The sequence below is a fragment of the Lepidothrix coronata genome, unplaced genomic scaffold, assembly GCF_001604755.1.
Source record: "Lepidothrix coronata isolate B3197 unplaced genomic scaffold, Lepidothrix_coronata-1.0 Scaffold208, whole genome shotgun sequence".
NCBI lineage: Eukaryota > Metazoa > Chordata > Aves > Passeriformes > Pipridae > Lepidothrix > Lepidothrix coronata.
In genome coordinates, this window is record NW_016690388.1 from 1,066,541 (window position 1) to 1,082,961 (window position 16,421).

General features: G+C 41.2%; 1 protein-coding gene across 4 annotated transcripts; it reads right to left on the reverse strand.

Moving 5' to 3' along the window:
- Positions 1–804: 804 nt before the first annotated feature.
- MANSC4 (MANSC domain containing 4) lies at positions 805–9,766 on the reverse strand. 4 transcript variants are annotated; one of them, XM_017832861.1, is made up of 6 exons: positions 9,356–9,766; positions 8,615–8,842; positions 7,481–7,525; positions 5,040–5,443; positions 3,491–3,625; positions 805–2,562 (listed from the first exon to the last, which is right to left on the reverse strand). In XM_017832861.1, exons 4-6 carry the CDS (start codon positions 5,266–5,268, stop codon positions 1,874–1,876), a joined length of 1,053 nt encoding a protein of 350 aa, XP_017688350.1. In that variant the 5' UTR covers positions 5,269–5,443; positions 7,481–7,525; positions 8,615–8,842; positions 9,356–9,766; the 3' UTR covers positions 805–1,873. The 4 variants fall into 4 exon arrangements, with proteins under 4 accessions (XP_017688350.1, XP_017688351.1, XP_017688349.1 ...); XM_017832862.1 differs by lacking the exon at positions 7,481–7,525; XM_017832860.1 differs by lacking the exon at positions 7,481–7,525 and having other exon boundaries at positions 5,040–5,446.
- Between the last annotated feature and the right edge of the window lie 6,655 nt (positions 9,767–16,421).

Below are 16,421 nucleotides of genomic sequence, written 5' to 3' on the forward strand. Positions count from 1 at the left end.
TAAGAATAGCAGGTTTTCTCTTTTTTTCAGGAGTTGATTTCCTTTTCTTTTTTAAATTTAACAGTAGTGTCCATCCCTTAGGACTAGCTTTTCTTCTTTTTTTTTTTCTTGAATCAAGCTGCTATGGAGGGTCATTCATAGGATGGAGGAGTTAGACAAGCTGGCAGAGGCCAAGCACCATTGAGTTTGCAGTCTGCAGGCTGTCAGCAGGTGCTCAGGTAGCTTACAGTTTAGATGTAAGTTGGTTTTAAAGTGTGTTTTCCTTGGTTACATGATTTTAAAAATTATGAGGAGAAAAATAATTTAAAAAGCACTTTCATTGCAAATTGGTGTGACAGTGCTGGCTGAAGTGTGTTGGGGGAGAACTGTATGACAAAACACGCTTGTCATCAGTACTGAGTGAGATGAGAACTACCACAACTTGACATGGAGCTCGTGATTAATCAGTTTATTTAATGTATTTGATCAGATTTGTGATCTGTGAATGTGGTAGAGGTCAAAACATGAACTTTGCAAAGCTCTAATTTCTTGGTGAAGACTTTATAAATGGAGTTAAGCCTGCTTATGTCATTAACAGAAGGGTGGTTTGCTGAGCCACGACCTTTTCCTTCAGAATTTGAGAGGGAATTTGAAGTAGAGCACTGTACAAAGAAAATCCTGAGTCACACAGTCTGCAGCTCCTGGTCTAAAAAGGAGCATATTGATGATCTCAGTGTAAGATGTGGATAAAGGACACAAAGCACATCCCAGGCATCTACAGCTGGAGGAACCGAGTTCCTCCTCTGATGCACCTGTGCCTTTGTTTCCTAATGAAAGGAGTCACCCCTGAGACTTTTACATTTTGGGGTCAGGTCCATGAAGATTACCCTAAGATGATAATAAACATTCTTTATTTACAATATCACCACATTCATCCTTTGATAAAATATAGAGTATTTTGGTTGCTTCCTCCTAGCTCCTTTCCTTTTGGTGTCAAAAAACTAGAAAAGAATACTTGTCAACTGTAACTCAGAAGAGCCCTTGGGGTCTCATCATTCTTAGCTGAAATTTTTTGATATTTAGACTAGATTCAGCCGCATTATGAATTAGGAAAGTACAATTTGATGATAAAAGGCTGTTCAAATTTAAAGTACATCATGAAGTGGTCACACCTATGGAGTTTTTATCACTTCATACATAAGCGTAGGACTGCTCTTAAAAACAAATCATACCTAATTCTAAGTTTTCTAGCTGAAATAGAAGAATTTTCTTTTGTGTTATTTCAACTGATTAAATAACACTACCCTTCTAAAATGGTCTTATCCTGTGTCAGTCTCTCTTCTATTACATACAAATTAGCATATTATGTCAATAAAATACTATAAAAAGGGGGTTTTTTAAACTCCAGTTTTCTAAGTTCCAGTGCTGATCAATGTGGACTAAAATATAATTTTAGAGAGGTCTTTTCTTCTGAAATCTGCTCAGGTGTAACTAGGTATTCACATGGCCTTACAACCTCATCAGTTTAGTCTTTGAACACTGCATTAATCTTACTAATTAAATAATATTCTGACACATAGATGTGCTAATAGGTACAGCTGCAGTGAACCTGCTCTCTTAAATTAGGGAAAGTGTTACACTGTTTGTTAGACATCACTTGGCATCAGATTATGAACCAAAACATGCTTGAACACCTCTGAGCACACAGTGGGAGCTATGAGTGTGTACTTCTTAGCTAAAGAGGCAGGGGAATTGTGTTTCATCTGACAAGAATTAAATTATAACTGAAATATTATGAAAAAAATATCATTGCTTCTGTAAAAGAAATAAAGTGGTATATAGGATGCATTTTTAAAAGCCTATTTGTTCCATAGAAAGGATGCTGACAAGTGTTTTACAAATTACTTTTGACAGTAGTATATTTTATGAATTGTCTTGACATTTTTGTTCTTCTCCTTATGGGCTTATACTGACCTCTCCTGCTGCTGCAGCGCCCTGTCGTGAGAGCAACAGTGCAACAGCAAAGGCAGAGGAGAGAAGAGCAAAGAACAACAGGAATCAACCAGACTCCCAGAGCTGACACTTCCCAAGCAGGTGCCTCATTTTCCGAAGTAGAATTCCTACCACTGTAGCCTTTGGTTTCATTCAAGTGTTGCTTGCTGCTGTTCAGACGAGGAGGAGTGGGCATGTGGGATACTCCACTGGCAGACCTGGATGTCAAAGTTGAGCGCTCGGTCTTCTCGTCTGAGCTGGTGGCTTGCCTGGTGCTTACTGAAGTTGTGCTTGTCCTCTTAGCAAATTGGTCATCTGTTGGAAAAGTTTCTGCCCTGGAATAAGTAGTAACTTCGCTTTTTTGGACCATGAGGCTTGTGCTGGAGGTGTAAGTGTTTAATGTTAAGCCATGGCTCATGGTAGAGGCTGGAGCTTGGAGCAGAGGAGAACTTGATGTGGCATTGTGGTGTTGGCATCTTTCCCCCTTGGTAGTCTTTGTGCTATTCTGCCTTTCGTATTCACTCAGTGAGGAGTGAATATTTGGCTCTTTGGATGTCAGTTTTTCAAAAATAAGAAGATCTGGATCAATCCCTACGAAATCATAGCAATGTTAGTTTTGTGTGATAAGAGCTTGTCTGTACACCCACAAAAGGACTACACGGAGACAGCGGCAGGTCAGGGAGCCCAAATAATACCCATCAGCACCTTTTGGACTGGAGGTTGTGGGAGACCTCAAGGGATGCGAGGGAAGTGCATTTTAGGATTGCACAAGACTTATTATGGGATGCTTGGGGAAGGAACCAAAGGTGAGGAAAGGGTGGGATCTAGGTTACTGGGGGTAGGGAAATCCCAGAAAGCTCTGTGTGCGATAGTCTGCACCAGCAGCTGGAGGGAAGCTGCACCCCTGGGGCTCAAACATCAGGTGACAGCAACTGGGGAGACTGGGGTCCAGACTGGGCAGACTGAGCATCTCAGCCCAGCTGCTGGGTAGGTTTGCATTTTATATATGTGTATATATATATTTTCACTAACAGATCTCCATCCTGTGAGCTAGAAAAAGCAGGATGAGGCTTTTGGTGCTACCTGTGGTTGTGTGCCTGCTTCATGTGTTTGGCTGTGTAACCCGTGTGCTCTTTGTGCATATGCCTAATGAGAATAAATTTTCAGCCTTGCTACTGCTTGGATCTGGGGACATGGAGCAGTGGCAATCTCCACACTCAGTCTCTCAGACCTGGTAGGTATTTGCCCAAATATTGGGCAAACAGTATTGATAAGTTACTCAGAGCATGAATCTCGAGAGCAGGCTTTATCTTTAAGGTTTTTTCTCACTGAGTGGAGAAAGGGGGGAAGTATTTTCAGCTGGAGGTACATAGTAAAGAAGGGAAAAAGTCTTAAGCATTTTTACTTCAGAAGCATGTTACTTCAGAACATCTTCTAGCACAGCAGCTGACTTGGTATAATTTTAACATTTTCTCTAGTTGCTGTGTTTTCAGCCTTTATAAATGAGGTGCCTAATTACCTGTTGTGATGTTGTACAAAATGACATTGATTCCAGCCTTCAGGATGCAGCTTTCCAATGCTGGGCAAGACATGTGCAGGCAATTCCTATTCTCGTGGATGGCTCCATGGTAGAACACTGCTAGATTGCAGGAAACTACAATCCGTAAAGAATAAAACTGAGCTTCTCAGAAGAATGACCATTGCATTTTGCACATTATTATGTTATTTAACATCAGAAGATCATTAATACTGGGCAGCTCTGGCCAGATCCTATGGGAAGAGAGAACCAAATACTGTGGGTCTCTCATTATCATGCAAACTAATTGAGCATACAGTCAAAAAAGTAGAACTACTTATGATTATATTCTTTTTTTACATCTGGACCAGAATAGCCACCTGTGTTCTAAATCTGTCTCTGATTAAATAATAACTGATTTAAAGTGTATCGTTGAAATGCCCTCTACTGTCTCTATTTTAGTTAAGATTGTAACAAATTTTTGTTTGACTATGTCAGAATATAAAAAGGAGATTCCAAGTTACCATTAATTATCTCTGTAAGGTATCCAGTACCTTGTTCTATGAGAAAAAGCTTGTTGTCCAAATAGGAAGAACATTGCTGAAATGTATTAAATTTTTATTTCCTCACATTATTTAAGACAGAATTTGATTGTTCCCAGGAATGCTGATGGCAGTTATGTCACTGTCAGATTGTCAAGGTCGTATTTTTGCTCATAATTCAAAATTTCATCAAAATTTATATTGACTTTTTTAGTAACTGGTTCCTTGCTTTCATCCTCCATATCCAAAACCCTCTTCAAGTCTTGTGAGTTTTGAAAATTTAGGCACTACAGACATGCACTTCATGTATTCTCCTAAAATATACTCCTATAGCATACCAGTGCAGTGTGATACAAAGTACAGTATTGGGCTTAAAATAAACAATGATTTTTCTTATTTTTATTCTGAGTTTACAAGGCTAGGGAAAAGGGGTTGCCAGCTCAATAACTGCTATCATTTATTGCTATAACTTTATTGTTCATATTAATGTTATACTTGGTTTGCACCACAAACATGGTGCGAACACAGAATAAGAGAGTGCTTTCTCCAAGGAAATTAATATTCTTGTATTTCAGAGGAAAATTGTGCATTCCCTCCTCTTTCTGATGCCATACTCCATGAAAAAAAGTGGTGTTGGAATCACTGTCACTGGTTGTTCTCTACAGGAGTAGATGGTGATGAATACTGAAGAGTCATTCTTTTAATGTTGGCATTGTCTATAAGCTTTGTAACACAGACCTAAAATTTCAGAGCAGACCCTAAGATTTTCACATGTTTCTACTGTAGTCTTCCAGAAAACTCAGATTTTCAATTTCCTTTCTATGGGACTGAAAATGGGAGAACAGTTAAAAGGTGTCTCTGCTTTCCTGCCTCAAAAAAATGCATAGATCCTCTCCCCCATTTCTTCTTCAAATAAAGGAATGTTTATATAAACATTACCCAAAATGTGTTTCTTGTATGCCGTGATGTAAATTTTAACGTGTGCCACAATCTTGACAATAAACACTCACCATTCTTCAGAAGGCAGCAGGTTCTGCTGCACTGTTGGGGTGAGACTTCTGCATAAACCTTCAGCATCCGGGCTCCCCTCCTCTGTGATTCCTGCAGGTCAATCCGGAGGCCTGGGAAGCGTCGGATCCAGCAGTTCTTGTAGAAGGCGGTGGGTGAGCAGAGTGAGTGGGACTCCACAGCCAAACCCAGCACCAACAGCACTTCTGCTACTGCCACCAGCAGAACCATTGCCTTGGGGTGATGGGCTCAGTCACTGTGCACTGTGCTCCATGGATGCACTGAAGGCTGAACCAGCACTGGAAGAGACAATCCCTGGAGTGGTGAGGATGCTGTCAATTCTGCCAGGGACGTGAGCCAGGCGATGTTTTTTTGCCAAACAATTCCCATAGTGCTGTTTGGACAGCTGCTGGAAGAAAGCAACCATTTTATGAGCTACATAGGATTATAATAGTTACTATTGTTGTCCTCTAACTTAATTATTTGGAGACAGTTTTTGAGAGACAAAAGGCACAGACTGTTTTTTGTCATTCAGAAAACTTGTTTCTTTGGACAAGAGTGTGTGTGTCTTGTCCTTCTGAGACCAAACCAGCCTTAACATTTGGTGAAAAATGGTGAACAGCATATTGTTTCACCTCACTTTGTTCAGACACACTATTACACTCAACACAGGAGAAACAGCTCAGTTTAGTTTCTGAACACTTTTTGAATTACCTGGTGGCTGCAAATATACTTTCCTTCTTTATTAACAAACTGAACTGTCTCATTCTGTCTGCCAGCCATAGGTAGAAATTTGTTCCCTTTCCCTACTCTGTTTTGATGGCAAGCACAACACAATTTTATTTACAAAGATCTCAGACTAGATGAATATGACTGGAGAAGGTTGTAACCTACATTCAAGTTATTAGAGAGCATCCAGAGGAGGGTTATGAAGATGGTGAAGGGCCTTGAGGGGAAGCAGCTGAGGACACTTGGTTTGTTCAGCCTGGAGGAGACTGAGGGGAGACTTACGGCCACCTGCAGTTTCCTCACGAGGGACAGTGGAGGGGCAGGCACTGACCTCTGCTCTCTGGTGACCAGCGACAGGACTCCAGGGAACAGCTGGAGCTGCGAGGAGGCTTAGGTTGGATTTTGGGAAAAGCTTCTTCCCCCAGAGGGTAGTTGGGCACTGAACAATCTCCCAGGGCAGTAGGCACAGCTCCAAGCCTGATAAAACTCAAGAAGTGTTTGGACAACGCTCTCAGGTCCACCGTGGGATTGCTGGGATTCCTGTGCAGGGCCAAGAGCTGGATTTCAATGAACCTTGTGCGTCCCTTCCAGCTCAGGATATTCTATGATTCTGTGATCTCCAGACCCAACAGGTAATCAAAGTTCTGCCCCTAATAAGTTTCAGAATATTCAGCAGTCTATATGGGGTTTTCTGCTTATGTTTAAGCTTGGAAAAGGCCTGCCAGAAAGAAAACATCGTTGACATAGAGGGAGGCGATTTTTCAAGCACCTGGTCTGAAACCTGAAACTCCCACATGTTTTGTTTCTTAATAGGACCAAGTCTGACCCCTGATTCCAACGTCTGCATGCCTTTCACACAGAAAGGCCTTAAATTATTACAATACATGAATTGATTTAAACTCACTGGACTGTATAGTGAGGTTGAGAAAATTAGGTAGAAATACAGTTGTCTGCAATAAAAACTGTGCGTTGAATATATAAAATAGTTTACACTGCCTTTTTATCCTTCAAGATTAGAATCAAGGAATTTCCTTAGTTCTACATAAAGTATAGATTAGTTACATGGAGTGGGGGAAACCTCAAATTCATTTTAATTTTTTAGTCATTATAGCTGATGTTTTGCAAAACAAGGCCCCGAGTTTGGAAATGAACCGACACGTAAACAATTGTGTTCCTTTCAGAGCTCCTTGGAAGGTAATAAAGCCCAGAGCAGGATTACTCCTGTTGATCCAATAGCAAGGCCAAGGCATTATTTTATTCATTGGAATTATAATTAGGAGGATTCCAAATAAATGTCTGTTGTGGGGAATACAAGAATTAAATTATAAGAAAGGGGGTAAGTGGGTAATCCTTTTTAGCCTCTGTCCTGAAAACCAGCTCTTGGTACTTGTGTTGTTTTATTTAGTTCTGGTAGTTTGATGTGCTTTGTTTTCATTTTCATCTCTGTGAAAATCACAAATTAAAACCTTAAATGCATTTTAATAGACCTGTTAGCTTGCATTCAGTGGACTGCACAGGGAAATTTTTAGACATTTCTCTACAATTGCTACAAGCACTATTGACAATGTATTTTTCTAAAAGGTTTGTTCCTACTTTCCTAGTAATCCAAAGCATCACTTGATATGGGACTAACTCAGAATTTTGAAAGATATGCCTGTATTTTGGCAGTACATTTAGAAGGAATTTCAGATCTATTTTCTTCTATAAGACTCACATGCAAAATTCCTCATTGCTTTCCTCGCTCCTACACTTCCCATGTCTGCAAGAACAGAAATCCAGGAGACTCCACAAAACTTGGGGAAGCATTTAACAAGGAGATTAAACTGATACAGAGTAAGTATTTATATTGGACAAAGCTGAATATGCCTTTAGTCCATTTAAATAAATATATTTACTTGCACGAGCAAAACATTAGATGTAATAGGTAGCTTTAAAGGTGTATGTTTTTATGTATATGTATTCTTACTTAAAAGATTATGCTGTCTCAGTTCCTTTGGGTTTCTATGTTTGATGTCTTGCAAAGTGTATGTGTAGATGACAAGCATGTTTACATCTTCCTTTTCAGGAGAAGAAATTTAAAACTTAAGGACTAGTGCAGTGACCTACTTCAGTTGCTGGACCTGCAATACCACACCAGTTCTGTGATTTTAGTGGCGCTTTGTCCAGACATCAAGATAAAGTGCACGACTGGATGTGAACATGCCTGAGCACATAAGCATCTGCCAGACCATCCGGTAAGTCTTCCTCCGGCATCATGTTTTGTATAAAGTAAAAAAATCCACAACTACCTGTTACTTCCATTGAGGCAGCCACCAAACACAGTAAGGGATCGTATTCACTGTGCATAATATTTAATTATGTATTTGCAAAAGTAAGCCTGGGTAACCAATCCTATTGTGTACAGATCTATGTGTTTTCAATGTATATTTAAAAATCTCTCTCTTTTTTTTTGTTTTCACAGTTTGCCAGTAGACACATTGCTGCTCTTAATGCCTTCATATGTTCTGCTCTGTACTTGAACTAAGCAGCTTTTTTTCCCTTCCATTACTTGTTATTCTCTTTTCTTTCTCTGTTTCTGAACAAATTTTAAGAGCGAGAGTAACTGCAGGGAAACTTTCTATTTAATGAAATATAAAGAGATTGAAACAAATAAGTAAACATATGGCTGCTTTAGGCAATTTCCTTTAAAAACTGAAAAGTTCTGTCTATTAAATTTTAGAATCTTCTGCCTTGCTTCCCCATAATTTTACTTTGACTTTTCTATGAAAAATGCATATATATATATATAAATTAATGCTGAAATTTTAATTCACAAACATTTTGCAAGAAGGAAATATCTGAGTCTTACCTGCAAACCAGTGACTGACTGTTCCATGTGCTCTGCAAAGAGGGATCAAGGGACTTTTGCTTAGTAAGGAGTCTCCGGCCAGTTTCAGACCAGGACTTTGTGTTATTTAGTAATTCTTTTCATCCATCTGCTCAAATTTCTTCCTGGAAAACAAAAAGGCAGGTGCCTGTTTTCTGTGAGAACATGGATGTTTTTGCAGACCTTTCAGTAAAAGAGATATAGATAAACCTGCCACACAGGAAAAAAAATATCTTTTTAATGATTCCTCTTAGAGACAGCACCTGAAATTTCCCACCTGGGCTGGCAGTGAGAATGGCACAATCCGAGAGCTACCAAGCACAAAGGATTCATCATCAGGCATTAACTCTTTTTTTGCCAAATATAAACAAAATCAGACACTTTTTCCATATAAAGTAACAGATATATTTTGACATTGGGAACTATATTTGGTTTCTATGGAATACATGGTTCTATTACTCAGAATATATGAAGACCAGAAAGGATCTATATAATCATAGAATCATGGAATGGTCTGGGTTGGAAGGGACCTTAATGACCATCTTGTTCCAACCCCCTGCCATGGGCAGGGACACCGTCCACCAGACCAGGTTGCTCAGAGTCCCATCCAACCTGGCCTTGAACACTTCCAGGGATGAGGCAGCCACAGCTTCTCTGGGCAACCTGTGCCAGTGCATCACCACCCTCACAGGAAAGAATTTTTTCCTAATATCCAATCTAAACCTGCTCTCTGTCAGTTTGAAGTCATTCCCCCTTTTCCTGTCACTCCAGGCATTTGTAAATAGTCTCTCTCCATCCTCCTCATAGGCTCCCTGTAGGCATTGGAGGTCACAATTAAGTAACCCTGAAGCCTTCTCTTCTCCAGGCTGAACAATCCCAATTCTCTCAGCCTTAATACAGGAAAGCACTCCTGAAAAAGACTGAAAAGGCCAAAGCTTTGATCCTGTAGTCAGATCAGTGCATCAGTGCGTTGGCTTTTGTTTGTGGGTCATCTGCTGCCTGTGCTGTGTCTGTCCTGTGCTTCTCTGCCACCTGTTGTGAAGTCCCTCTCAGCCCTAATGTGGGGAGGACAGCCCATGGCCTGGGTCAAGCTGGAGCTTAGGCACTGATGCTCTTTGAACAGCTGTGGGAGGCAGTGGTGGTGGTTGCTCTGTCCCAGTGGTGGCTGTCTTTGATAGCTCCTCCTTCCACCTGCAGTGGTTAAGTTGGTGTGATTAGAGAGGGACACATCCCTCATGGAACTGCAGACTAGATGAGAGAGGACAGCTGGGCCTCCTGTCTGTGTCTTCCCTTTTCCAGGCAGATATCAGGAGAGAAGTGAGAGATATCCCCTGAGGCCCAGGGGCAGCAGCACAGCACTCCTTGATGCTGCCATGACATCGCAGAAGTATTCAGGGAATGATTGCTCCCAGCACAGACCCAGCCTGTCCCAGGTGTGGGAAGAGACTGGACCTACCTGTGCAAAGCACTTCTCTGCTACAGCTACAGGCAAACATGTTGGCTTGAAGTGAGACTGAAGCCTGCAGTTCCCCAGGCTGAGGTAAGAACCTGCGAAAGTCCTCCTTTGAACATCAGTAAGCAAATTTAATCAAATGTGCAGCACAATTCCATGGGACATCAGCATGAAGTCAGTGAAGTTCTCTGCCTGCGTTGTGCTCCACGTAAATAAATTGAACTGCAGGCCAGTGTTGAAATCATCTTTATCTCATTTTTCTGAGATATGTACATGTGCTTTCCCTTTATTACAGCAATTGTAAGGTCAAAATTTTACGTAAGCTAAATATTTTGATAATGCCAGAATATGTCACTGTAATTCTATTACGGTATAAAAGTTACAAAATACTAATGTAAGGGATCATAAAATAATGAAACATAAATACTTTGAAAAAAAAAATCCAAGCAAATCTTTTTGACATTATTCAAATAATGTGCTTGCTTGCCTTCTCCTTTAAAATTTTCCTTGAAATCAAAATATTCTTGCAAAATGTCAAAAGTCCAACAAAACAGCATTTTTTAAGAGAACTGTTTTGTCAAAAACAGCTATTAGTGGTCAGGTTTTGGTTTGGAGCAATATATCACATTTTTAATGAATCTGACCTTCTCCAAGGTTTGGGACAGTTGGCTCCAAGATTCTGGTTTCAGTCCCGTCCCAGCAACATGGTAAATAGAGGTAAAATATTACAGTTTCTGTTCCTGGGACTTTGTGCAAACTATTTTTTAAACCCTTGTTTCCAAGGGGCTGCCAGGCCCTGAGATTGTCTTGGAGCTTGTCTTCAGACTAATTCTGGTAAAACCTCTGTACGAAGGCTGGAATCTGTGTGTTCAAACAAAGAGCAACAGAAGTCTTAGCCAGATCAGATTTATACAAATATAAATCTACTGGCATACATACAAGCTTGAGCCAAGGTTTATGACAAAAGGCACAACGTTTAGCAAACACTAATGAACGAATGCTGATTTATGGCAGAACGTGAAACTAGGCAAAGGGGATGGAGTTTCAATATTGTGATGCATTTTATACAGCTGGATACTTAGTGAAAGTCTTCCATGTGGACTACCATTCATCTTACCTAGTTATTACGTACTAAAACTCAGCTCTGCCTGTCTGCACCAGGATTAAAGAATATGTGCTGTTTTAAAAGCACCCAGTTTAGTCTCCTCTAGCTACACAAGAAATTCCTGGCTGTGGATGCACAATGCATTTGTGCAGAGCAAACATCCCTGACAGGGGTAGAGCAGCAGGCAGAGCACTCCAGCAGCCTGACCCCCGTTCAGTTTTTGTCAGGGAACATTTATTTCACCGGAGGGAGTTTCAAGGAAATTCCTTACTGGGTCTTAGGAATAAAAAATGGAACAGATTGAAGGCCCTTGTAACAGTTTACACACTTACACCTCCTTTCTGCTGTCTGGTGCCTGAACCTCTTCATGATCCTCACAGAATGCCCACGAGCACACAGATTATTGGAACAGCCTTTCTGCTGCCCAGAGAGAGCTCAGCAGCACACACTTTAGCATTAATACTAATCACTCAGATTTCACTAAAGCAGGGATAAGTACTTGATAGTAAATAATCTGTATTCAAAAAAGAATAACACTCCAAGTATTTTTGCCGTAGTGTTGCAGCATACCTTTGTTGCAAGGAACAAGTTAAATAGTAAATTAAAAGCAGAAAAAAATTAAACAGAAAATATTAGGAAATAAAGCATTATTAGAAATAGGAGTGCCTTTTTTCTTTTTTTTTTTTTTGAGTAGCATTGCTAATGGCATTGGGTAAGAAGTGCTTTGTTTGGCCGCGAATCTGAAAAAAGAAATTACCTTTATTTAGCAAGTCATCCTTCACAAATGATAGAAATTTCAGTTGAAGTAAAATTATGCTCCAGTCAGTTCCTCTCAGAAATGCCAAGATCCTTTCGAACACTGGTATTTTTTAATGCTGAAATACTGCAGGATATTTCCTGTGTTCCATAGATGCTTACTTTGTATCCCATGACAAGGAAAATACTAAACAATGGCAGCAGTGGCAAATCTTTTCCAAAAGAATAATTCCTCTCTTGAGTAATTCCACTATTACTCAATTCAGAGTTCCCTGGCAGTGCAATACAATTCCCTGGCGTCTCAGAGGGAAGAATGGGGCACTTTATAATTTATATTAGATAGCATGTATATTTTAAATAACCCCTGATTCTGTTCCATTTCACACTTTAGACTAACAAGGCTGAAAGGAATTCAATTTTCTCACTGGTTTTTTCACTCTATGTGGTTCTATCCTTAGAGCATTTAGGTTGGTGTTACTCTCAAGTGTTATCCAGTGTATCTGCATTAAATCAAGAGGTTTGCCTAAAACAAGCACAAAACCACTTCCCTTAGGCACTGTACTGATGCTTAAGGGTTTGGTTCTCTTCTGCTGCACATTTTTTGTGTGATCTTGGGTTAAACCCCCAGAGAAATTCAGGATATGTTTCATGTATATGTAAACCAGGTTTCCTGACAAGAAAAGCATTTGTCATTCTGACTCCCTATCACTGGTACTTTGATTATCCCTCCACCCTCCCTTTGCTGTGTCTTCTGACCTTGCCAGTCTGGAGACCCAGCTTATTACACAAAGTCATTGAGTGTCACAGAGGAAAAACAAGTGGCCATGGTTTTCTAAGTAAATCTAAGCACTGTAAGATACTTGAAGTGAATCCAAAGTGTAAGCAGGCTTCAGTCCTAGCACACAGAGCAGGCTCACACCAGCCCCATAGGCATTCCTTGCCAGTCTCAGAGGAAGTATGAGCTACATTCAGGAAGTATGAGCTGAGTTCCACACAAAACAGAATTAGTGCCACTTCTGTCTACTTATCTCTGGCTTTACTGTTCCTGCCTCTGAAGCCGTAGCTCCTCCTGGCTCTCTGTGTTCCCTTTCTTTTGCTATGTCGGAAAAGTCAGAGTGCTACAGAAAGGTATGCCCAGGGAGAGAAAGGCTTAGATTTTCTGTATCAGGGTTGAATGGTCTAATACAATGTAGCTGCTGTATAAAAGAGCTTCTTCCATTTCCAAGTCTTTCTAAAAGAAAAGAGTGATCTCTTTTCAGCCTTGGAAACAATTTGGCATTAATTACAGGAAAATAGTTCAGACACCAGGCACAGGAAAAAAACTGTCCATACTGTGAATCCCAAGCAGAATTAGCCATCTCAACTCTAGAGCAAGAGAGCCCTGACGGAGACTCTCTGGTGTCTTCCTGGTCTGTTTGTTGGCATTTAAGAACCCTTTTCCTTGAGATAAATTTTTCTCTCAGGTACTGTAAAGAAACCGGAACTACCTAAAACAGCTTGAAGATTTTCCCCCAGGAGCTTTGGCTCTAAAAGATAGGTATTGAAAAGCTGAGCAAAGTTACTCTTGTCTTCCTCTCTGTGTAAATATTTGTCTTTCATATTTGTTTCAAAAATCATTCAAATCTTTTATGGCTCTGAACCATAGATTTTGATTTTGTAGCTCTAGCACTAGAGTTCCAATTCTGAAAAATACACTTCTTACTCACTTAAGATCAACCAAGACGACTGCTGGTGAAACAACAAGACCTGTTCTTTGATTCCAGTATAATAGCATGTATTATTGATCTTAGCATAAACCATAGCAGTGGACTGGAAGACAAATGAAATTATCTCTACAAAAGTGGAACAAAAGAGTAGTCCTTGCCCTGGTGCATTTGAAGTGTAAGTATCCTATAAGCACACCATACAGACTGACTGATTAGTGTAGTGAAAAACAAGGGAACTGCCCTGTCAGCACGCTCTGCCTTAACACAATTGCCCTGCCCTAAGCTTGGATAAAGCATAGATAGCTCTCAATAAGCCCAGTAAAAACAACTGAATAAGGAAACACATGTAGGTTTTTTCAAAAGTGGCCATTCAACAGAGAGCACTGCTGACCCCTTGGGCAAGTGAGAGCTCCTGGTGAAAGCTGTAGGAGTCTGTGCCCTCAAAAGTTTGCTGGCAGGAAGAAAATACCTCTTAGTACATGACAGAAGTGATCCGGTCTATTAACAAATCTCATGGACTGTGAGGAAGGACTCAAAACTCAGGCAGAGTGGCAGGTGCAGGCACACAGGCAACAGAAAGACACACAAGGCAACAGAAAAAATATTCCATCTACCCAGGCTGCAGTGTCAACACTTTCAGGTCAAACTTACCATAACTGACTACATGGAAAAAACCACTCACCAATTAGGAGCTAACATGAATACATGAAACATAAGAGACTCCAAAACAGATGTCTAAAGATGGCAATCATACCACTGTGTTGGCAATCATACTGTATTCCAACAGGGGAGCTTACTGTCCATGCCAAGCATGAGAACTCTGTTTACCTCTGCAGTATGAATGATTACAATTGCTTTAAATGTCTGCCTATGGGAATTAAAGTACAAGAAGGAATTATGGGTTGGACTGCTACAGAAGTGGTGAGACTCTTGTGTGTGATGATCTTTTCTGATGATGTGAACCTGAAGCAGAGAAAAAACAGTCCAGTGATCATAACTGAGCTTCAGGTAGGTCTAAGAAACTCTGAAAGCAAAACAATGCAGTGCTTCATCAAGGACAGAAGACAGGAAAGTGGAATTTGAAAATTAACTAAATATTGAGGGACAATGAAAGAGGAACACAAACTAAGCAAAGAGTGAAACTCATTAGTAGGAAAGAGAAAGTGAGAGGTGATAGTGACCTAACGAGGGACTGTGGCTGCTAAAGAGAGCTCTTTGGGACTGGCTGATATCCTACAGGAAAGGATGTCAGAACATGAAATGGGCCCTTCAAAAGCAAGATGATGAAAATGATTTGAAGTGGAAAACAAAAACACACAGAAATCTGCCTCACCTCAAAAAATGCTTGTATAAAAGTCATCAGGAAAGAACACCTGTAACTCTGAGATTGACATTCATGTCATTTGTATGAGCTAGAGTGAAGAAGCTGAAGATCAAAACAGTGAGAGGATCGTTTCACAGAGGAAATGCTAAAAAGCAAACAACTCTGCCTTCCTTAAAAAAGAGGGACACCCCTCCCACCCCTAACAGCCTAATACCACTCTGAAAAAGTTTTAATAGTGGGGGGAAAGATCCCTTCCAAGCAGTGGAAGTAGGGAGTTGTCTGAAATCTAGGCAATCTGCAATAACTGGAGATGAGTCACACTACTGCTAAAGGAAAAGATTTTCTATGGTCTGCAACACATGAGGTGAAAGAAATATCTTTATAAAGATAAATATATTTTGAACATCTTTGTATTTAGCATCATCAGATAGGAGTACGTGGGATGGCAGATCTCCTCAGCTGTTTCAGCAGGTGGTGTTTTGTTTTGGGGGGTTTTTTGGTTGTTTGTTTTGTTTTGTTTTGAAGAACTGTCATTATGTTTGAATAATGTAACAACTCAAACAGCAAATCTGCTGCTTTATCCCTGCCCAAGATACCCAGTTGTTAATTTACTCTTTCCTTGTTCATGTCCAACAAACTCAGGGCCCTGGTATGTAGCTCACTCTTCTGAGATGTCCTGTTCCAGCAACTTGGTTTAAATAGAGAATATAGAGTAGCAGAACAGGTTATACAGTGTTTTCACAGGCCAAACCAGAAGCTGAGACACAGATGGACTTATGCGGGAGGAATTATAGCAGAATTACATATCACACTTGCGATTCCTAAATCCCACTGCTGCACCAGATGTGCACGGTGAGCCCGTCGGTTGTTTTTTGTTAGGGAATGGATGCCAGAGGGTCGGGCTGTACCGCTCCCTCCTCCTCTCTGGCTGTGTGTACACATACCGTACTTTTTCCCTGCGTGTGTGGTTCGAGAACGTTCCCCTTTTCCAGGGATGCAGCGGTACATTTATGGCAAGGGGTTAGAGCTGCGGCGGGAGCTGCGATCCCGGCCCAAATCAGGAGCGCCGGAGAGAAGGGAGCATCGGGGGCGATCGCTGAGCCTTTGGCCTGTCCCCCTGGAGCCGAGCACTCGGCCTTTCCCACCGTGTCCCTGACACCCACCCGGGATGGGCAGTGCCCTCTCCCCAGATGCCCTGCTGGCCCCCCCGGCTTGTAGCCGGGCAGCGCCGGAGCGCTCAACATTGCCTTTTTAGGGCTTTTCTTTCTTTCTTCTCTACGTGCGGGTTTTTTTTTCTCCCTTCCCTCTCCTTGCAGGGCCTGAGCGGCGGCAGCGCCTCCCCGCCCGCCTCCCCGGCATCCCGGCGCCGCTCCGCTCCTCCCATCCCGTCCCGTCCCGTCCCGGCGGAGGAGGAGCCGGGGCGCTGCCGGCACCGTCCGGGCTGA